This window comes from Chenopodium album, chromosome 2 (genome assembly GCF_948465745.1).
Source record: "Chenopodium album chromosome 2, dcCheAlbu1.1, whole genome shotgun sequence".
Classification (NCBI taxonomy): Eukaryota; Viridiplantae; Streptophyta; class Magnoliopsida; order Caryophyllales; family Amaranthaceae; genus Chenopodium; species Chenopodium album.
This window is the reverse complement of record NC_137835.1, coordinates 85,555,439-85,576,704: the sequence shown is the minus strand read 5'-3', so window position 1 is coordinate 85,576,704 and position 21,266 is coordinate 85,555,439. Positions and strand designations below refer to the sequence as shown.

Genomic DNA, 21,266 nt, shown 5'->3' with positions numbered 1-21,266 from the left:
AATTTAAACCCGTAGCTTCTTTGGCCATATATCATAGCATACCTAGCTATATCGAACGATCAATAATATATAATCAATGCTTTTCTATATAATCAAATTAAACAACCATATGTATGTGAAAGGAATTGCTCGATCAATTTGTTCCTACAACATTTAATAATGTTGTTGATTGTTTGATCATAAAAGAGTTTAGGTGATCGAAATGCAATGCAAGTCCATTGATGTGCCCTAATAGTCCTACATACTAATTTAAATTTGTGTAGCTTAATTAGCTTAATTAGTACAAGGTAGATACTTTGCATTGTCTGTGTCAAAAAAAAAAAAAAAAAAAAAAAAAGATACTTTGCATTGTCAAGTAGTTATAATGCAATTACTAAGTGCATGACATTTCACCAAACATTTAAATCCTCACATTAATTACATTTCAAATTCAAATACTTAATATCGCGTTGATAATATGGTAACACTAGAGAGCGCGACAACTAATTTCAAACTGGCTAATTAAGAAAGATTAGGATATTGTATTAGTGCATTATTACAAACAATCAAACAATAATATTCAACATATGGCCAAACCAAACTTGTAGCCTTCTATAGACACACCATTAAAAACCTATACTCGTAGTACATTACTAAAAACATGAAAGTAAAATGATCTCATGTACGAATACTTTGAAATGATCGATAACATAAAAATAAAAACGCACTTGTATTTGGAAGTTTGGTTTCCAACAAAAAAATGATCAACGTCGAAAAGAAAAAACGTCACATTGATGAGAACTTATTGAGAAGTCTGAGGAGATGGTGTACATATCCTCTTTTTTATTAATTTCACAAAGCACTTTAAATGCCTTCTCAACTAACCTGTCCTTTTCTTCCTCAACTCCCTAATTTCATCCATCTAATTCCAAACACCCCATTTTGTTTGGGTCATCAATTCATCTTATAAATTCATCTTATAAATTCATCATCTTATGTACGAGTAGTATATATCATACATCCCTCAACTATACTCATCATTACATTATAATTCGGCCTTTCGCAACGTTCAACCAGCCTCCAACTCATTACTTCATACATTACACTCTCCTTTTTTCCTTGTAAATTTTGTTCCTTTTTTTTTTTAAAAAAATTGCTTCTTTTAAATTATACTTGGTATTTATTAATTAATTAATTAGGTAGTGTTTTTCTTTTCTTTCTTTTTGCGTGTTAGATAGAAATGGTTCGTTTTTATGTATTTGTTACGTGTGAACAACTGACTGGCTAGTTTTGATCATACTAGTATTGCAAAAACCGTAAGGCAAATAACCAAGGAGGAAATTAGGGTTGAGCAAAATTAGTGTGATTGATCAATGCACAATGCAAAGTTGCATTGTTATAAAGTAGAAACACACACATTATTTACGAAGTTTTCACCAGCTTTATTAAATGACCTTAAAAAGTTAGCTTGAATTCACCACTTATTTATTACCAACTGACCTCATCAACTTTATCTTTAACGTATATGTTGTAAAGAAAGTAATAAATCAACGAAAACAAAATTGACCTATCATGGTTAATATTGTACGTACCAACATGTGGCTATATTTTTTATTCTGTATTCTATGCTTCTTTTGAGGTCAAATATTAACATAATTAAGGTTGGTGAACCACAGTGAATCATATATATAAGCTATGACCACCAAGAGATTCTCAGTACAAGTAGGTAGTGGAAGAGATGGACAAGACGGCCGCCCCGCCGTCGGTCCTATTTATCGGAATCTTCTCGCCAAGAATGATTTCCCACCACCTCTTCCTGATGTTTCTACTGCTTGGGATTCCTTCAGGTAAATTTTCTTTTTGTTTTTTCACCTTAAAGTTTCTCTAGGGTAGGATTTTGTGTTTGGTAAAATGAGTGATTTTTTTTGTTCCTTTCATGGTAATCAGCTAAGATTGCACTTGTGTAGTACACTACACTGATTATGAGACGACTTTTATTGAGTAATGACGTGACAATTTCCGTCTAATATATATTCGAATTTATCTCTTATTTTGTAGGCTCTCAGCTGAAAAGTATGCAGGAAATAATATGTTGGGTTGGCGTGAAATGGTCAATGGCAAGGTAATAACTTACAAAAGTAATAAAAAAATAAATTAAAAGGGTTAATTTTAATTTCTGTAATTTTGATCATAGTATATTAGTAAATACTCGTATTTAGCTAATTAGTTTTGGGTGAAAATGTTAAATAGTGGGGGCCTTATGTCTGGAAAACATACAAGGAAGTTTATGAAGAAGTTCTAAACATTGGTTCAGCATTACGGGCATGTGGGGCTCAACCTGTAAGAATTTTTAATTATTATTTTTTTTAATAATGTTTTGTCGGTTATATATTTTTACATGACCAATATTCTTGCTGACCATAAATTAATACAGGGTGCAAAGATCGGAATATATGGTGTTAATTGTCCTCAATGGATTATGGCAATGGAGGTTAGATTAGTTTGCTTCATAAATTTTAATAAGAATAAATTAATAAGTATACTATATTAAGTACATTATTATACCTTAAAAATTTTGTTTTGTGTATAGGCTTGTAACGCTCACAGTTTGATATGTGTGCCTCTCTATGATACCTTAGGTAAGAATTAATTAATTAACTCTAAACTAATTTGTTGAAACAAGATTAATGAGATTATTTCATCTTAACTACTGTTGTTATATTGTCTAATCAGGTCCTGGTGCTATAAATTACATAATTGATCATGCTGAGATTGATTATGTTTTCGTCCATTCCCTAAAGGTTAACGAAGTATGTGTACAACAACTCTATATTTCTATACTCGTACGAGTTTTTGCTTCGTTTAGAGGTTTAATTTCGTATGGCCTGATTCGCTGTTATGCTTGTGTTGTGTACAGCTACTTAACCCTGATTGTTCTTCCACTACAAGGCTAAAATGTAAGTGAGAATACTTTAACCTCTGAATTGGTTTGTTTAAGCTGAATTAACAAGTTGGGTATGACATTATTATTATTATTGCAGCCATTGTTTGTTTTACATCGCTCACTGAGGAAGAAAATCTCAAGGCTCGTAATGCAGGAATTGAGGCGTACTCATGGAATCAGTATCTCCAAATGGTCAGACTGTGTGCTTTGTTTTTAACTTGTGTTCTAAGTTAGTAGTTGGCTGTTAACCTTATCGGCTTTCAATATATCTGGTCATAATGTTCAAATAGGGCAAGGAGAATCCATCAGAGACTGTTCCGCCACAACCAATCAATATTTGTACGATTATGTACACCAGTGGCACCAGTGGAGATCCTAAAGGTGTTGTTCTAACACATGACAACATGGCTATGTTTTTAAGCGGGTTGGATCTTTTCTTGGAACAATTTGATGACAAGGTAACCAACCCCGTCCATACATTTCATGGTTCTGTTATCTTTGGCTCTTTATCATGCAATAATATGATTTAATTACGTATTCTTGAACAGATGACAGTAAATGATGTGTATCTATCCTTCCTTCCCCTGGCTCACATATTAGATCGCGTGATAGAAGAATATTTTTTTCATAAGGGTGCTTCTGTTGGCTTCTTTCACGGGGTATTCTTGAACTCTTGCTATTCTATTATATCATATCTTATAACACGTACCACCAAGAAACAGAATAGTCTGCTACAAAAGTTTCCTAAGCTTATATCGTGTTTTATGAGTGTTGTTGACTTGCAATGCAGAATGTAAAAGAAATCAGTGACGACCTCATGGAGTTAAAGCCAACTTTTTTTGCTGGTGTACCTAGAGTTTTTGACCGTGTGTATGAAGGCATGTGCTTATACTCGGTCCTCCCTCTTTGATCTGGCTTGTACCGATGTAAGTTTACTAATTAATTGTGTGTTCACCAGGCATACAGAAGGCAATTGAAGATCTTATTCCGAGGAGGAGGAAGATTTTTCACCTTCTTTACAAATAGTAAGTTGCTAATGTTCTGTTTACATTTTAGTTCCCTAGCACAAACAAAATACTTATGATAAGTGGTTTATAATATGCAGCAAATTATTCTGGATGAATCGAGGGTACAAGCACAAGCATGCATCTCCTTTAGCAGATTTACTAGCTTTCAGAAAGGTTATTGCCTTTGATCTGATTTCACATTCTGATCTACTTTGTGCTTTAATATTCTTCAGAATACAACTTTTATCAGCTCTTTTTTACTGATTTCAGTGCTTCATGTGTTATTTTCAGCTGAACAACTATAATTATAACTGAGTATGACACTTATTATTATACTGCAATGCCTTACTCATAGTACAATGTCTGCAATTAATTTAGGTGAAGAACAAGCTAGGTGGTAGGGTTCGACTTATGGTATGTGGAGCTGCACCTTGGAGCGAAGAAGTAGAGGAGTTTTTGCGTGTTACTTGCTGCTGTTTTGTACTTCAAGGCTATGGTAAAGAAAAATTATAGCCTGCTTATACCTTCGTCTTTAATAATTTAATTTGTAAACTTCGTTTTAAGTTTTTGTTTTAGATAGGCATTGCATTGATCAAATTTCTGGTTTTTGTGCAGGATTGACAGAAACCTGTGGATTGTCCACAGTTTGCTACCCTGATGAAATGTCGATGCTAGGAGCTGTCGGTGCTCCATCTGTATACACAGAAATGCGCCTTGAAGAGGTTCCGGAGATGGGGTACCACCCACTGGATGATCCTCCACGCGGGGAGATATGCTTGAGGGGAAAAACACTGTTTTCTGAATACTACAAAAACCCTGAGTTAACTACAGAGTCTATCAGAGATGGGTGGTTTCATTCAGGTTAAGCCTCTGTCTGGTTCCTGCTTATGTCAGATTTCTTCCCTTGAAATTTTTATACATAAAATCTTTCTTTATAAATTATCAGGTGACATTGGTGAGATGCTTCCTAATGGAACAATAAAGATCATTGATAGAAAGAAGAATCTGATAAAACTCTCACAAGGAGAGTATGTCGCGCTTGAGTACTTAGAGAAAGTATACAGCATTACTCCCATTGTTGAAGATGTAAAGCCTCTTCTGAGATAACTTCTAACCTCTTCCTCTGTACTTATCTATTTGATATATGTAATCAAATATCATTACAGTTATTAGTCTAAGGTCTTTCTTATTCTAGGAACTAATTTTTTTGGTGTCTTTATGAAGATTTGGGTCTATGGAGATAGCTTTAAGTCGATGTTGGTTGCTGTTGTGGTGCCAAATGAAGATAATACGAAGAAATGGGCAGCTCAAAATGGATGTAAAGGCACATTCACTGACTTCTGCTCCCTTAAGGAGTTCAGAAATTATGTCCTCTCTGAGCTTACAGTTGCTGCGGAAAGAAACAAGGTGCATACAACCTTCTTATATATACTAAACTTATCTAACACGAGTAGATCTCTGAACATGTCAATCATTCTTGTAACAGCTTAGAGGTTTCGAGCATGTCAAGGGAGTTGTTATAGAACCTCAGACCTTTGAATTAATACCAAGCTTAATGACACCAACTATGAAGAAGAGAAGGGATAAAATGTTAAAACACTATCAGGTAACAAACTAAACACTTTATTCATTCCACAAGTAGCTTTGATTTCACGCGATATTTCCTGATTTATCTTTCAAACCATGTACAGGCCGAAATTGATGACTTGTACAACACTTTGGCTAAAGGGAAGTGCTGAACGACAAATGCAAATTCGATATAATGTTTTCGTGTGTGCAGCTGTTTAAGAAGAATAAACAGTGAAGAAGGCTAGGAGCATTTTCTAACTTTCTGTATAAAGTTTGTATTTGAGGCTAGAGTTTGAAGAAAATGGAAAATCACTGAGTTTTATCATCAATTAGATTGATTTCTTTGTTTTGTAACGTTTCATGATGCTGCATAATGTTACTGCTTGTACTTCAATTCTTACTCAGTATATGATAATTGACTTAAAATTAAGAATTGAAGTTGGATAATAGCACAACTTAATTAATACGAGATGATAACATGATTCAAATCTGTTGTTTGGTTTTTAATTAGAGAGTTTTAATAGAATCCACCTAAAAAGAGTTAAACTCGAACTTTCATCATTAAGATCGAGCAACCACGTTATTCACGAGCTTGATATTCTCAGCCTAAAAAATGAAATAAAATTGAAATTGTGAAAATTCTTGAAACAAAATAGCCAATCATATCAAACAATATACTTTGTATAAAAGATTAAAACTTATTTCAAAACTCCATATCCTCAACTTAAATACTTTTAAAAGCGAGTTAGATTCAAACATCCTAATTTTTTTTTTAGCGCAACTAAAAGCTCAAACTCTAATAAGATAGAGCTTGGATGTATGCAATATATGCCTATTTGGGTTGAACGGTTGGGTCTGTTTAGCTCATTAATACCCCCAACTTAGGTCACAACATAAAAACTTTATAATAATTTTTCGTTACACCAAAAATAATAAAGTTATAATGTTGTTAAGCATAGCAAACAGAAAATATTCACTCAAATTTTACCGCCAAATAACTACCCTTCAACCGGCTACTTTAAACCAAATGATAAAGATTTCCCTTCAAAATTCCCAACTTAACGATGCTCAAATGCTCTTTGATGACAATCCCAGTTCTCGAGATGTTGTTTCATGGAATATGATGATTGCAGGTTATATTAAAAAGAACCATATTGATGTTGCCCGCCAAATGTTCGATGAAATGCCTCAAAGAGATATTGTCTCTTGGAATACCTGGATTTCTGGTCTTCAGAAGAAGAAAGATCACAAGAGTATCTACCAGTGTTATCTTCAGATACAGAGTTCTGGTTTGCGGCCAACTCCGTACACCTTTTCGATAGTGATTAGTTCGATTTTGGGTAGTGTATCCAATGTTTTTATTCCTCAGCTTCATGCTCAGATTATTTCGTTTGGTCATTATTCTAGTGTTTATGTTGGATCAGCATTGATGAGGGGTTATACAGATTTGGAGGATCATTCTGCTTTATGTGGGTTGTTTGATGATATATTAGACAAAGATAATAGTGTATGGAACGCATTGATTTTGGGTTATATGGACTTGGGTTTTACTGATGAAGCTCAGAGAGCTTTCAACAAGATGCCTCGGAAAGATGTGGTTTCTTGGACTACCATGGTTGATGGGTATTTGAAGAATAATGAGGTTGAAAGAGCTAGGTATGTTTTTGATAAGATGAACGAAAAGAATGTCGTTTCATGGACTGCTATGATCTCTGGGTATGTGGGAGTAGACAAATGTTTGGATGCATTAGAGCTATTTATTCTGATGATGAAATCCGGCCCTCAGCCAAATCCGCACACATTTGCAAGCATTTTAACTGCCTGTGCTAAGCATTCTGAACTTCGTACAGGACAGCAAATTCATGCAACCATAGTGAAGCAGGGTATACTTGTTGATAATGTCTTGGTGACTGCCTTTATCAGTATGTATGCCAAATGTGGAGACATTGAAGCAGCGTATTGTATATTTGAGCAAATGCCTGGCAAGAATTTGGTGTCTTGGAATACTATAATAGGCTGTCATGCCAGGCATGGGCGAGCAAGAACAGCACTGGATGAATTTGAGAAAATGATTAACAGTGGGGTGAAGCCAAATAACATAACATTTACCAACATTTTATCTGCTTGTGCCCATGGAGGTCTAGTTGAAGAAGGGGAAAAAGTCTTTTATTGCATGGAAAGAACTCATGGCATACATCCAGAAAAAGAGCATTATGCTTGCATGGTAGATCTGTATGGAAGAGCAGGTCACCTTGGCAAGGCAAAGAGCTTAATTGACCACATGCCATTTGAGCCGGATACTGTTATATGGGGTGCATTGCTTGCAGCGTGTGGCTTGCATTCAGATTTTGAATTTGGCAGTAATGCTGCAGATGCACTCCACGACTTGGAAGGAAATCACCCTGCTGCATATATGGTGCTTACAAAGATCCTTGGTGAAAGAGGAATGTGGAGCTCTTTGACAGATATTAAACAGATGGAATATGAACACATGAAAAAGCAAAAGGCTGGCAGTTGGATTGGTTAAATAGAGCTGGAAACCGGTCTGAATTCTGAAAGTAGACAGCATACTTGGTATGACCATAACTTTATTGCACACCCAAATATTAAGACGGTCGAGTAATGCCTGGAGAGCATACTGTGTCAAAATCAAGTAATTTCATTTAGACAAGCATGCACTATTTGTCATCCATTGATCTTCAGGCACTTCAGTCATTAAGAGATCCAAGTTGATATTTGCTCTCTCTAAGATTGCTTGTAGTCAAAATCCATGTAATTTGGTTTATACATCTGAAAGCAGCTGGAGATTGGAGTTTTCAGTTCCCTGTGGATGTCAAGGAGACAGAAAATCGCTTCACTGAAGTACCGGTTCTTTCACAATGAAACCAGAAAGAAACTTGGGGCTCTGCTATGGTCATACAGAATTAAATGCTATGCCACCATTTGGCCGGCTGAGATGGCTTCTTTCCTACTTCTTCTGCACTTAGCCACCAGCCCCAGTTGTCTTGCAGACACGAATTACCTGATTAGAATGAATTACTAGAAGGGAACTTTGGTACTTCAAATCCATTATTACACTGTATCTAAGACCTTACCCACAAGGCCACGATGGATAAAAACCCAATGATCAAAAGGTTCAGGGGGTCAGTTTTGGGAGCTCGCACGAAGATGCAAGTGAAGCCTGAACCTAGAAGAGGAACTATATATCTATCAGAATTTTTAAGTCTTCAACTCCCATGCTCGAATGAGTAATGAGGAAACACATTAGGAATAACTGATATGCTCACACCATGTTTTCGGATTCCAAAATTCTCCAAGGAATGTTCCAAGGCTAGAAAGCCATTATTTGTTTACATCAGTGGAGTCCGGATCAACTATTAGATAATGTCTTTGCCATATCATTTCTAATCCCTTTTGCTAGGCCAACCCCGAAAGTGCTATACATTTGAAAAAACAACAAAATGGATTGGATTTCTAAAAAATTAGATGCCACAGAATACTCAAAATAGTTTTCTACAGGCCTAACTTTAATTCTTTACCTTCCAAAAAAGTTTTCTTTTTTCAAATCAAAGATAGATTCGTCATTCACGTAAGTAAATAGAAATATTGCAGCAAGTATCAAGCAAGAAAATACTATTCCAAACAATTTTATAAACTAAGATGGTATTATTTAAATAAATAAAAGACAGAAGGTAACAATTTGCACGACATTGTAATTATAACTAAGTTTCACTCCAAGTAAAAGCAACTTCCATTACACAAGGCCAACCACTAGAATTCTAAAATTAATCAGAACAGGACATGACTGCAGCCTTTGGGAGCGTCACGAATCCCACCTTGAAATGATGAAATAGCAAGAACAAAAACTCCTCAACAAGGTGCACTTCCAAAGCTCTCCATGTCCCAGAAGTACAGGAAGAACTATGAGGTGAATATTCTGAATAATATCTCCTACCTCCTGTTCTTGCTCTCTTCCCCATCCCTCTCACGCTTCTTGTAAAGCTTCTCCAGAACCCGCTTTGCTTCACAATTAGGGAAGTTTTCAAGGTCATAGTAGTGTGGTGCAATATCAACAAGCCTGTTCAGAAAAAATATATATTATATTTTTAAAAAAAAGGCCTTATAACAAAAGATCATTGATAATAGCCAAGCAGTGGTATTTCAAGGACAGGATGATCTAACCATTCTCCACGGACATCAGTGACAGTACGAATGAAATTCCGGCTGGTCAACACGTATTCATTGTATATAACCCACTCTGGTTTATGATCCAAGCAATTTGAAGGATGCAAGTGAACCACCTATACGGAGACACCAGATGTTTGAGCATGAAGTTATAAATAAAGTCATTATTTGGGAGGGGAATGGGGGGGAAGGGATCCAAATATCCATTCATCAACAAACAGTTGGAATGCATGAATGAAATAAACATGAGCATTTGGATTTTATTTTTTTGCTAGCTACAGTGTCATAATATGAACTTCTGAAGACACTAGTACAGAGTGGGGAGCAAAAAAATTATGTACTCACTTGGTTATCTTTCACTGTCAGATAGTGTCCTGTTTTTTCCAGATGTGCCACTTGCATGAAATATCCTGACAGCATTGCCTTCCGTATGTTGACATAGTAATCCCTGCTGTTGAAATCGGTACTGCATAACTTCAGGTTGAACCTTGCCATAATGCGCACAAGTTGCTGTCTCACATTATCTGCAGCCTTTAATGTCCTCTGGTTGATAAAATTCTCGTAAGACCAGTTTGGGTCTTCTTCTGTGAAGTACAGGAAAGAAAAGGTGAGCAGGACCATCCAAGAAAAAAAAATATTAACCAAAAGCAAAAAGGACAAGAAAATGAGAAAAATAGGCACTCACGATTCTGCTTGTAGGCATGATAGACATTCAACAGCGTAAGGTGATCTCCATCAATGTGTCCAAACCTAGCTTTTGCTTCATCTGCAGCTTTCTGGGCCTCCCTAGGCCTCACAAAGCAATTGGGAACTAGATAAAGTAATTGTTATCACAGACGAGGCCCACGGAAGGTCAGCAGATGCATAGAGGCGAGACCAGACCATTTGCTTGATGAGAAAAAACTGAGAAATTGGATCTATCTGCATCAGCACTTACTTAGAAAATCTATGGCACATGCCACCAGGGGCATGGAACCCAGACTAGATAGTTGCTGATGGTGACCTATACCGACTCACAGACATGCAATGCAATTCATGCATAGACAGTGACCTATACCGACTCACAGACATGCAATGCAATTCATGCATAGACGTCTAATCGTCTATGCATGTATAGACGACTTAAAAACAATTGACACATGCATAGACGTAGCCTATGCATGTATAGACGACTTGGAAATAATGGACAGGGATGCTGTCAGGGACAATTCTTGCCCCTCACAGACAGCCAAAACAAGTTTTTAAAATGTGACATGAGACTCAATAATTAAACAAACATGCAAATAGACAAGAGACAAAAGATTACCTGAAAGCATTGCTGATATTGAAAGGATTTCATTTGAACAGTTGAACTCAGGACTCACGACAAGCATCTTTCCCATTTGGGGATCCAAAGGAAATTCACTCATAATCTCTCCAAGCCTAGTCAAATTACCTTCATCATCCAATGCACCAAGATAATTCAATACCTCTAAAGCTCGCATCAGAGTCTCTGGAGCTGGGGGGTCCATAAAGTCAAAATGTACCAAATCATCAATACCAAGCTTCTTCAGAGTAAGTACAGTATTCGCGAGATTTGACCGCAGAATTTCTGGATAAGTCTGCGGCTGGAGATCATTATGGAAACTTTTTTCTGTGTATAGCCTAAAGCATTTACCAGGTTGTGTTCTTCCAGCACGACCAGCCCTCTGGTGTGCACTTGCCTTCGATATAGGAGAAACCAATAGTGATTCAACACGAACTCGGGGATTATAGACTTTCTGTTTAGCAAATCCAGGATCAATCACAAAGACTATACCATCAATGGTCAAAGATGTTTCAGCAATGTTAGTAGACACCACAATTTTCCTCCCAGGAGGACCTCCCTCTTTTGTTGGAGGAGGAGCAGTTTCAAATATCTTCTGCTGCATAGCAGGAGGAAGAGTAGAATACAATGGAACAACTTTCACAGGTCCAACTTGGTCACCTAAATTTCCCACTTCTTTATTAATTTTACGACAAGCATCCTCAATCTCCTCCTCTCCAGTGAGGAAAACAAGTATATCACCAGGAGGTTCACACATGTGTATTTGTACAACGGTTCGAATAGCAGCCTCAAGGTAGTCTCTTTCAGGATCCTGGGTGTAAAAAATTTCCACAGGATGCAGCCTTCCAGGAACTTTCATAAGAGGAGCACCATTAAAATAATCCTGAAATTTCTCAGCCTCAAGAGTAGCACTCATAACAACTAACTTTAAGTCTGGTCTGTTTCGTAACACTTCCTTCAAAAGCCCAAATAGCACATCTGTTGCCAATGTCCTTTCATGAGCTTCATCAAGAATTATAACTTTATACCTCTCCAAAAGAGGATCTGTCATTGCTTCTCTCAACAACATACCATCTGTCAGATACCTGCAATACAGAATACATGGAACTTAGTAACCGCACAATTGTAAATAATCATTTTCAAGAAAAGGCACAAATTGAATCATAAAAGGACATGCATACTTCAAAACCGTTCTTGAATTACTACAGTCTTCAAAACGAATGCTGTAACCAACTTCTTCTCCCAAAGTCACATCCATTTCCTCTGCAACTCTACGTGAGACTGACATTGCTGCCACCCTACGTGGCTGGGTACAACCAACCATCATCTTTTTTCGTTTATCAGAAGACTCTAATTCCACAGCCTCCAAAACAAATTGCGGAATCTGATCAAGACATACATAGCAAGTCAGAAAAAAAAATTTGTCACATTTAATTTCCCTTACCAAAGATATACAAGCATGTTAACATCTTCTCAATAATTCATGCCAAAAAGTGCAACGACAATAAAACCAACCCTCTGCAAGTTAAAATTCCTAGACAACACACCTAGACCATAATACAGATAAATGTTCGACATCCTAGACTCTGTTTTACTCCACCCACAACTCAATCGTACAACCATCAAATGTTTAATAACAAATACCTCCCTTTTACAGCTACTTCACACTAAACCATCTTCAGATTATATTATTCTAAACAAAAGCCATATTCTTACGATATCTCTAACCCTTTTTGTAATTCTAGGAAAATTTGAATCCCAAAATAAGTAAATAATCTGTATTTATTGATAGCGAATGTGTATCATGGAAAACATCATAGACAAATACGCAATAGTAATTACATAGCCTAGAACCTAATGTAAGCAAAACAATTGTTTAAAATTTCAGCAAGAGACATTTAATCCCAAAAAATAACTCTAGCTATGATTACCAAAATATCAAGCTCAAATCAATACGAACGTATACACAAACAAATCAAACCCTAATTTCTACACATTAAAAACATAGGGAAAATACCCAAAAATCAAACGAAAAAACAATTATAAACAAACAAACTATCTAGGGTTTTCGAAAAAAAAAAACCCAAAATTTCAATAAAACTAAATTGAAAAAAAAAAAAAAAAAAAAAAAAAAACTAACCTGGGTAGTTTTACCACTACCAGTTTCACCGACTAAAACAATGGTCTGATTAGTATGAAGAACCTTCAAAAACTCCTCTTTCTGCTGCCAAACAGGAAGAGATTTACGCTTCTCCAGAATATCGAAAAACCGCTGAGAATAGGGCCTTCCATTCCATCGATTAATCGAAAGATTAGCGATTCCATTGTTCATCATCATCGGAGCAGCAGCACCGTTAGATTTGGTAAGCTTGTTAATGGAGTTGTCGTCAACAACGTCGAACAAGCTAACCTTCCTCTTTCTCTCTGTCCCCATCAATTCAATTTACGAAACCCTAATTTAAGCCCGGATTATCGGATCCGAAAACCTCCCAATTAATTTTTAATTGAATTTGGGGGAGAAAGAGAGGGGTTTTGAGTGTGCTATGGGTTGAGGAAACCCTAGGAGAGAGAAAGTGAGGAAGAAAGAAGGAAAAGGAAGAGCTTGCAGCCGTTGATATATATATGTGGGGTGAAAAAGGGTGGAGTAGAAATATCAATATTCGCAACTTCTAGTTTCGTCCTTGTATTTTGTATACGTCGGTTATTAAACTTTCTTTACCCCTACTTGACGCTCAATTCGGATACTTGCCTCAAATTTATTGAAGACGGGTTGGATTAGGTCGGGTTTATTTCAAATTAAGTCATATTTAGATGTTATGTTGGATAAAATCTAGTTGGGCTGAATCAATTTTTAACTTTTATTTATGTTACGGTTACTTTTACTCATTATAGGAAAATTTTTATTTTTATTTTTTTTTTTTTGAGTAGCTTTTTAGGAAGATTTTACAATTAATGTACACTATTTATTCTATACCCTATTTATTTTAATCTTTTCAATAATATTACTTTCGTTCTTAAGAGACTCACTTACTAATTACTAGGAAGTATATGTGATTAAAACCTAATAACTTTGCTTGTATTTTATGAATCAGGAGAAAGTAGTACTGCGATTATCTTGTAATTGGGTATATATTGATAGATGTATATTCGTTGCTATGTATTTCTTCTAGATTTTAACTATTTAATACTCCGTACAAAATATGCACAATTGAAGATAATATTATACTATATAATGGTCAAGAATGTACATGAAAGACCAAGTTACAGTCCTGTACTTTTGTGAGTCGAATTTTCAAGAAGGCTCATCTCCCTTGCCCTTATTTTATCATAATTATTCGAATATATTAACATTAAATTGTTTCCTTTAAGTTATAAAATGAACATATTAGCCTTTCATCATTTTAATTTATTTATTTGAATATACTAGATTTAAATTAAGTGATAGATTTAAGGCCTGTTCTCATACATTTATTTTCAGTTCACTTCAGCTCAACTCAGCTCAGCTCAGTTCAGTTCAATTCAGTTCAGCTCAGCTCAGCTCAGCTCAGCTCAGTTCAGTTCAGCTCCTAATTTCCTTCTCTTATAAAATATTCAGTTCACTTCAGCTCAACTCAGCTCAGCTCAGTTCAGTTCAATTCAGTTCAGCTCAGCTCAGCTCAGCTCAGTTCAGTTCAGCTCCTAATTTCCTTCTCTTATAAAATATTCAGTTCACTTCAGCTCAACTCAGCTCAGCTCAGTTCAGTTCAATTCAGTTCAGCTCAGCTCAGCTCAGTTCAGTTCAGCTCCTAATTTCCTTCTCTTATAAAATATTCAGTTCAATTCAGCTCCTAATTTCCTTCTCTTATAAAATATTCAGTTCAGCTCAGCTCAGTTCAGTTCAGTTCAGCTGAGTTCAGTCTATGAGAACAGGCCCTAAGATGTGAGGAAAACATATATTTCGATTTTATGTGATTTTCACTAAGACCAAGGTGGTTGAGACTATCAGTAAATTCTAGCTACTAGCTAATGAGAATGTATTGTTTTAGAATAATTTGGGTGTATAAATTTGTGATAATTAATTAAAGGTTTCATATTTAGGTGTTAATGCGAGATTAACAATGTTATGGATACAATTATTTATTTATCATTAATTGCATATAGTCCAGGCCATACAGAGTTGTGAATAAACTATTGTGATCTTGATAATTAGGTAGAAAAACTAATCCTAGTATAAGCTTTGCTTGTAGCTTGTAAGTAACATACTAATACTATCAAAATTAATAAAGAAATAAACTTATAATAAGTAATTAACAATATACAAATACTAGCTACAACTCTCTAATCATACAACTCCGTTGTTACCGGCCAAAATCAAGTACTTGTCCTTCCTTGTAAGTTTAGTGCACTGGAAATTGAGAGACTCTCCTATCTCTCTTTGTACGTGATTGGCCACGTCGAACCTCGATTGGCTACGATCTTGACACGTAGACAAGCCGGAAACGGGTTCAAGCAACTGGACGGTGTAGCTAGGACGTGGGTTCATTAGGAAGAAAATAGGGTCCAAACATTTGAGACCACTAGCAGTTGTTCCATAAAACATGGTCACATGACAATCCATTGCCACAGGGGCAATTTTGTCATTCATTTCAGCAAACAAGGGACTAAACCTTAAGAGAAATGGTTCTCTACATGTTGTTCCTTCAGGGCAAACAACTAGATCCCCTTCATTTAGGAGCTTCTCCATCATGTTCCCGTCTTGATCGCGATCACGAGTCAATCGGACGGTTTTGATTGGTGCTAGGATCTCAGATACCCTACTTAGGCTGTAAGTAACCGCGGTTAGTGGCTTGCTAAGTGCATATGAGAGGAAAAGTGGGTCTAACAATGTTTTATGGTTGCAAACATAGAGCTGACCCTTTTCACCTTTGGAAGATGATTTCGGGTTCGGGGTTGTTGCACTTGTTAGGAGCCTCATGCCAGTGAATGTTAGGATTGGAGTAGCTACTTTTTGTGGAAGGGTTAAAGCAATTACACCTCTAAAAATGGCAAGGATTATTCCAAAAGGTAGCCACATAAATAGGGCTAAAGTGGATATTGGTGTTGGTCTAAGAGCCAATCTTCCATCATGAAATATCAATGGTTTTGGGTAGTTTTCACTTGGTAGTGCCTGCCATTTCCTCTTCATTTCTTCATTCGTTAAATAAATTTCCTGCAAATTATTCAAAGCAAAATGTTAAGCATTTAATATTAAATACGACTAATTAAAATATCTCGTCATTGTTGACGGCCCAAATTATAAAACTTTATGTATATAGATATAAAAGATTAAAATTAGAAGTCAATAAGAGTGTGAACTCAATACACCATAAAAAAAAATTAGGTGCGAATTTTTTTTAAAGCGGTTTAAGTTGGTTGTGAAATTCATTGCTTAGTATGTATGATTACGGGATTTAAGTTGGTCTGTTTTAGGATGCTGCCTCTTCAAATCAATCGGTCTCATATCTCATGCCCTGTATCAGTGTATACGTATGTAAGTGCATGTCTACAAAATTGCGGCAAAAGCTATAACAAATTGCTCAACTTTCTATCAAAGTGACATCCCATAAAATCTTAGCCCTTAGGTCATACCTGAACTCTTGGAAATGATGTTAGTTATATCAAACTGAAAATATGATCAGCATATATGAAAATATATCTTTATATATTTGTATATTTTCATGACAATAGCAAATGTTCTGATCTTTATATTGTATATAATTTATATAGTACTTGTAATAAACTGTATACACATGACAATATATTCCATTCTTAGCATTACATGCAGTGGGATTAAAGGAATGAGCTAGGGGATCCTACAAGCTTTTTTTACATGGTTTTCTGAGGGAGCTATGAAAGTAATTACCGCTTAGGCTTAATTAGATTATTATAGTAATTTAATTGTTTGCGTCCATTTTTGTTCTTGTCCATTTTAATACAAAGATAGTGCACATTTGGTACCTATTAAAGTTATAAAGTACCAATATATTTCTTTATCGGTATTAATATGACTTTAGGATTTGACGTTTTGTGGATACTAAGAGAATCTTTTTGTCTATTAAGATAGTATATAAATATATATAATACCAATAGGCCGGGGTCTCTTGTGTCCAAAATGCATGCATGATCAGAGACTTCCTCAGTTGACCACGGGGGTAGTCAACCCAAGCCAACTGAGAGGAAGATCGAGCAAGATCAAGGTACATACAGTTGATACAAAAAGAACTTTTATATAGGGACAATAAAGGTCAATCATAGTGAATATCGTTGACTTTGCATAACATTTTTAATTACCATGTTATTTTTACTTTTTTTTTTTTTTTGGAACAAATAAACCACGTTATTTTTACTTGATATTTATTTACATTACTACTATTACATAACTCTTTTTGTTTTGTTTTTGTTTTTTTTTTTTTTTTTTTTTTTTTTTTTTTTTTTTTTTTTTTTTTTTGAAGCAAACTTAACTACTACTCAACAAGACATATAAAGTATATATGGAACGATAATATTAATTATTGACAGAAACAAAGATGATTTAGAGAAAAAAAAAAAGTTAGAAATTAGTTACCTTGCAAAAGCGGAAAAATGGATGAGCTAGGGATGATTTGGTGCCACTAATACCAAAAACCTTAGAACCCTTAATTTCACCTTCTTCTAACATGTGCTTAAGATCATGCACATTATCTATCTTCTTATTATTATTATCTTCCATTAAACCAATAAAATATCCATTATAAACTTTAAGCTCTTTTCCAACAACATAGTCAACCTCTAAATACTCTTTCACAAAACTCTCAACCATCACATGAGGTAAGTTACTTACACCCATTTTCCTCTTACACATTTTCACCACTTCAAGCCCTTGTAACCCTACATCTTCAAGGAAAAACTTAGGCAAAACCGCCCTTCCGACGACAAAACCATCTTTCTTGATCCCACAAAAGCTAACCATAACCATCATCTTTAACCCCATTTCCTTGCTAAACATGCAACTGAATGGGTACAATATAAGGAGGAGCAATGCCCTTAAGAGACTCCCGGCTTCAAACGCGACAAGCATGAAGTAAGGGAACATAGATGATGATCTTAACAAAGTTTCCTCCACATTAAAGATCAAAGTTTGATCATCTAATAGTTCATTTGATCCAATGAAAGAAGGGTATTTTTGAAGCTTGATTTGAGAATTGTTACGAATATTGCTTACTTTTCTATGAAGATACTTTGGGGTTTTGTAATGTTGATGAAGAATTCTAGAAAAGAAGAAAATAATAGAGCTAAAAAAGGATGTATACTTCACCATTTTTTTTTTTAATAACTTGTGTTTTTCTTGTCAGAATTCAAAGGGATTGTCCTAGTATTTATAGGGTTGAAGATATTGGGCCTTAGTATATTTATTGAAGTTATTTACGAAAAATGGGATTAGGTCCAGCTGTATGGCGGTGTGCCATCCAATAAATCAATTTGAATAGGAATATATAGCATTGTGTTGGTCAGAGTTGCTATTAAATTTACTCGGTGAAATTCCTTAAGGTGCTCTGTTTTGGAATACAACTACTAGTCACTAGTTGATTTGGTCAATGCTTTACTTAAGGCCTTCTATATCTTGCTCTGTCAATTTCAGTGAGAACTTACAAGTGGGATTTGGGAAGCCAACGCTAGTACGGCAATACCACTACCAAATCTTAGGTATTCTCGGGTATACTTATAAAGTAATGTACTCGTAAATGCATGACAAAGAATTGAACTCGAGACTTTAAGCACAACTCAATGCATTGTGACTCTGATAAAGCTAATTAAATATTATTTATTGTATTTAACCTATAAATTTACACCTTACCTAAATAAAAAAAAAAATAGTAATAATAATTTTTGGCGGGGCCGGAGCTACCCAGGCCCCTTTCTGACTACGGAAACCAATATGTAGAAGTGTTAATAAGTGTAGCTAGTTATGCTAATTCATCAAATAATTCTAGTTTGGCTTGAAATTAACATGTTGAATTCTACATAACAAAGTTCGACTTAGAAGGTTGTGAATAAGATTGAAGTATTGTTTTCATCTAATTAATTTATTCTATCATGTTATAACAATTTACTTATGTTATTTGTAAACTAAAAGTAAAATAATTTTGGTGAGAAATTTATCTAAGGCTTGAGATTTGACTTGAGTTCGAATACAAGTATACCAGTTTGAGATTGATGGACACAAGCTTGACTCCGACATGCCTATGCTTTGTTATCTATTTGAAGGACTCCAAAATTTTATAAAAGAAAAATGACACCAAATGACCAAACATATAATAAAAATATACATCAACAAATAAGAATTAATTAAAAATTATGAAGGAATAATGCAATACATTGTAAAACAGAGGAAATAATTCTTGTATTACATTGTAATTGAAAGCGTTATTTAGAAGAGGTTTTTTTTTTGGTGCACAGAGATCCGTTCTATGCGGCACGGGTCCACAACATATAATGTACAGTACATAGAATTATGCATCGCCCATGGTCTAATGTCACAATCACAAAACCGTTAGTCTAATAATCATAATAATAATAGATCGACTTCTCTATCATTCTTTAGAAGATCGAATTGTCACCCACTCACCCGCATCTCATGGAGAATGAAGGAATCCGCGTACATCATTTTGCATCATCCATCAATTTCCGAGGTCGGCTATGTACGTAGTCAGTTATGCAACAAATTTAGTACTCCATCAGTCCATCTATCAATCAATTAATTACTATGGAGTACTCCATATAATATATAATTAATTTGGTCATTTAGAATAATTCGTTTTATTGGACGATACATGATACTGTATCTATTAATAAGGTCAATTGATCAATGTAACCCCAGACAAATTTGTAGTAGTATATTGACACTAAACATACATGTTGCTCACCTTTTTTAAAATATAATTAAATGTAGGTGGAGGATTAATGGATTATTAAAACATTTTATGCCTTGATAAACTTTGCTAGATATACGAATGTATATATGTACCAATTATATGCAATTTAATGCAATCTAGAAATTTTATATGAATGTTACTATATAACTTCGTATCTTTGGAGTTGTACTCTTCAATAAAGTCGTGTTATTTTATTTTTTACTACATGATAGACTATTAACATGTACATCTTGAAATTTTAAAATTTGTATGAGACAAATTGAATGTTATTATATAATAAGTTGGACCTTTACATTGAACTAATTTGAAAAGAGATCCGAGCTAATAATGAAATAGATAAAAAATCAAATAGAAGCACAACAGTTGTGCAATTATATATCCATGTGCTCCAAACTAGTCGATGGAGTAGTACGTAGTAGCATTATAATGCCTTGTCTCTGGTAATGCATGTTCATGATGGATGGATAAGTTATTAAGTTGAATAAAGTATATCGAGTTTGAATAAATCATCAAGTCAAGAAAGAGTATACAGCTTGAAGCAATGCATCTTATGAAATGCATTAAATTATCCTTCATTCCCATAATATTCCCATACCTTATTGGGGCTTTTCCTCTTGTAAAACGTTATTTTACTCGTTCTATTCTTCCTGCCCCACTCGCTGTACTTTCTAGGAATCAATTAAGGGCAGTTTTCGACTTTCGCTTACATGTGAAAGGAATTTGGTAGTTAAAGTTGCAAGCAAGTCAAATTTACTTGGATTTAGGTGATTTATACGCTTTACTTTCACAATGGAAATAGCTCTTAATAGAGTATCAAATCCAATGTTTTGTACTTCGTACAATTGAAATAAATTTGGATTTTACTACTTTCAAAATTGAAATAATCCTTCATTGAGTTAACATCCAATGCTTTGGATGATTACATTTCCTTACGTTTCCATTGATTTTACTTATTTATTTAGCAATTATATGGTCAATCTGCGCTCTCAACCTAGGGAAATTGAGAGATTGAGATGAATGTTTTATTCAAATAGTAAGCTCAACGTTGTTCATCAACTGTCAGTCGATCTGTTACTTATAAGTTTTCCAAAACTAGCGAAAGAAATTGGGCCTATAGGCTAAGGCTAAACCCTCAATCACCTTGACATAATCCAAGAAAAGTGCCCTTTACATTTTTAAGCATTATGTGAATAGGAAAAAGTTATCTAGAGACATGAATGTGCAGAGTAATTGATAAATGTATATTACTTGTATAACACTAACACTCTCATGGTTGTATGATAACTAAATAAGGTAAAAGATAATGATTTTTCTATGCTGAAATTGAAATAAAGTAAAGGTATAGT

At 34.9% G+C, this 21,266-nt stretch overlaps 4 protein-coding genes across 6 annotated transcripts; 2 read left to right on the top strand and 2 right to left on the bottom strand.

Annotated features, from left to right (window-relative positions):
- Positions 1-951: 951 nt before the first annotated feature.
- LOC145591804 (long chain acyl-CoA synthetase 1-like) lies at positions 952-5,849 on the top strand. Of its 3 annotated transcripts, none has more exons than XM_081648302.1 (20): positions 952-1,100; positions 1,656-1,826; positions 2,038-2,101; positions 2,230-2,319; positions 2,414-2,470; positions 2,570-2,618; positions 2,713-2,789; positions 2,897-2,936; positions 3,021-3,115; positions 3,214-3,381; positions 3,472-3,582; positions 3,714-3,801; positions 3,882-3,948; positions 4,029-4,104; positions 4,309-4,426; positions 4,546-4,791; positions 4,877-5,016; positions 5,155-5,337; positions 5,417-5,536; positions 5,622-5,849. In XM_081648302.1, the coding sequence occupies exons 2-20, from the start codon at positions 1,675-1,677 to the stop codon at positions 5,667-5,669; spliced, it is 1,989 nt and encodes a 662-aa protein (XP_081504428.1). In that variant the 5' UTR covers positions 952-1,100; positions 1,656-1,674; the 3' UTR covers positions 5,670-5,849. The 3 variants fall into 3 exon arrangements, with proteins under 3 accessions (XP_081504428.1, XP_081504432.1, XP_081504426.1); XM_081648306.1 differs by having other exon boundaries at positions 958-1,178; XM_081648300.1 differs by having other exon boundaries at positions 958-1,563.
- Positions 5,850-6,526: 677 nt separating this feature from the next.
- LOC145578243 (putative pentatricopeptide repeat-containing protein At1g56570) lies at positions 6,527-8,026 on the top strand. The gene has a single exon (XM_081635602.1). The coding sequence runs from the start codon at positions 6,527-6,529 to the stop codon at positions 8,024-8,026; it is 1,500 nt and encodes a 499-aa protein (XP_081491728.1).
- Positions 8,027-9,117: 1,091 nt separating this feature from the next.
- On the bottom strand, positions 9,118-13,591 carry LOC145605168 (putative pre-mRNA-splicing factor ATP-dependent RNA helicase DEAH2). The gene is made up of 7 exons (XM_081661201.1): positions 13,131-13,591; positions 12,172-12,374; positions 10,991-12,075; positions 10,370-10,495; positions 10,030-10,268; positions 9,682-9,800; positions 9,118-9,577 (listed from the first exon to the last, which is right to left on the bottom strand). Exons 1-7 carry the CDS (start codon positions 13,422-13,424, stop codon positions 9,451-9,453), a joined length of 2,193 nt encoding a protein of 730 aa, XP_081517327.1. The 5' UTR covers positions 13,425-13,591; the 3' UTR covers positions 9,118-9,450.
- Positions 13,592-15,224: 1,633 nt separating this feature from the next.
- LOC145591798 (putative glycerol-3-phosphate acyltransferase 3) lies at positions 15,225-18,324 on the bottom strand. Its single transcript, XM_081648295.1, has 2 exons — positions 17,574-18,324; positions 15,225-16,178 (listed from the first exon to the last, which is right to left on the bottom strand). Exons 1-2 carry the CDS (start codon positions 18,303-18,305, stop codon positions 15,312-15,314), a joined length of 1,599 nt encoding a protein of 532 aa, XP_081504421.1. The 5' UTR covers positions 18,306-18,324; the 3' UTR covers positions 15,225-15,311.
- Positions 18,325-21,266: the final 2,942 nt, after the last annotated feature.

Excerpts from the sequence above, each read along its gene's own strand:
- LOC145591804 (XM_081648302.1), top strand. The coding sequence starts at position 1,675 with ATGACCACCAAGAGATTCTCAGTACAAGTAGGTAGTGGAAGAGATGGA. Across the intron at positions 3,583-3,713 it reads CTGTTGGCTTCTTTCACGGG|AATGTAAAAGAAATCAGTGA; the intron begins GTATTCTTGAAC and ends CTTGCAATGCAG. Across the intron at positions 3,802-3,881 it reads TTTTGACCGTGTGTATGAAG|GCATACAGAAGGCAATTGAA; the intron begins GCATGTGCTTAT and ends TGTGTTCACCAG.
- LOC145578243 (XM_081635602.1), top strand. The coding sequence starts at position 6,527 with ATGATAAAGATTTCCCTTCAAAATTCCCAACTTAACGATGCTCAAATG.
- LOC145605168 (XM_081661201.1), bottom strand. The coding sequence starts at position 13,424 with ATGGGGACAGAGAGAAAGAGGAAGGTTAGCTTGTTCGACGTTGTTGAC. Across the intron at positions 10,496-10,990 it reads AATATCAGCAATGCTTTCAG|TTCCCAATTGCTTTGTGAGG; the intron begins GTAATCTTTTGT and ends TACTTTATCTAG. Across the intron at positions 9,578-9,681 it reads ACTGATGTCCGTGGAGAATG|GCTTGTTGATATTGCACCAC; the intron begins GTTAGATCATCC and ends TTTTCTGAACAG.
- LOC145591798 (XM_081648295.1), bottom strand. The coding sequence starts at position 18,305 with ATGGTGAAGTATACATCCTTTTTTAGCTCTATTATTTTCTTCTTTTCT. Across the intron at positions 16,179-17,573 it reads CATTTTTCCGCTTTTGCAAG|GAAATTTATTTAACGAATGA; the intron begins GTAACTAATTTC and ends AATAATTTGCAG.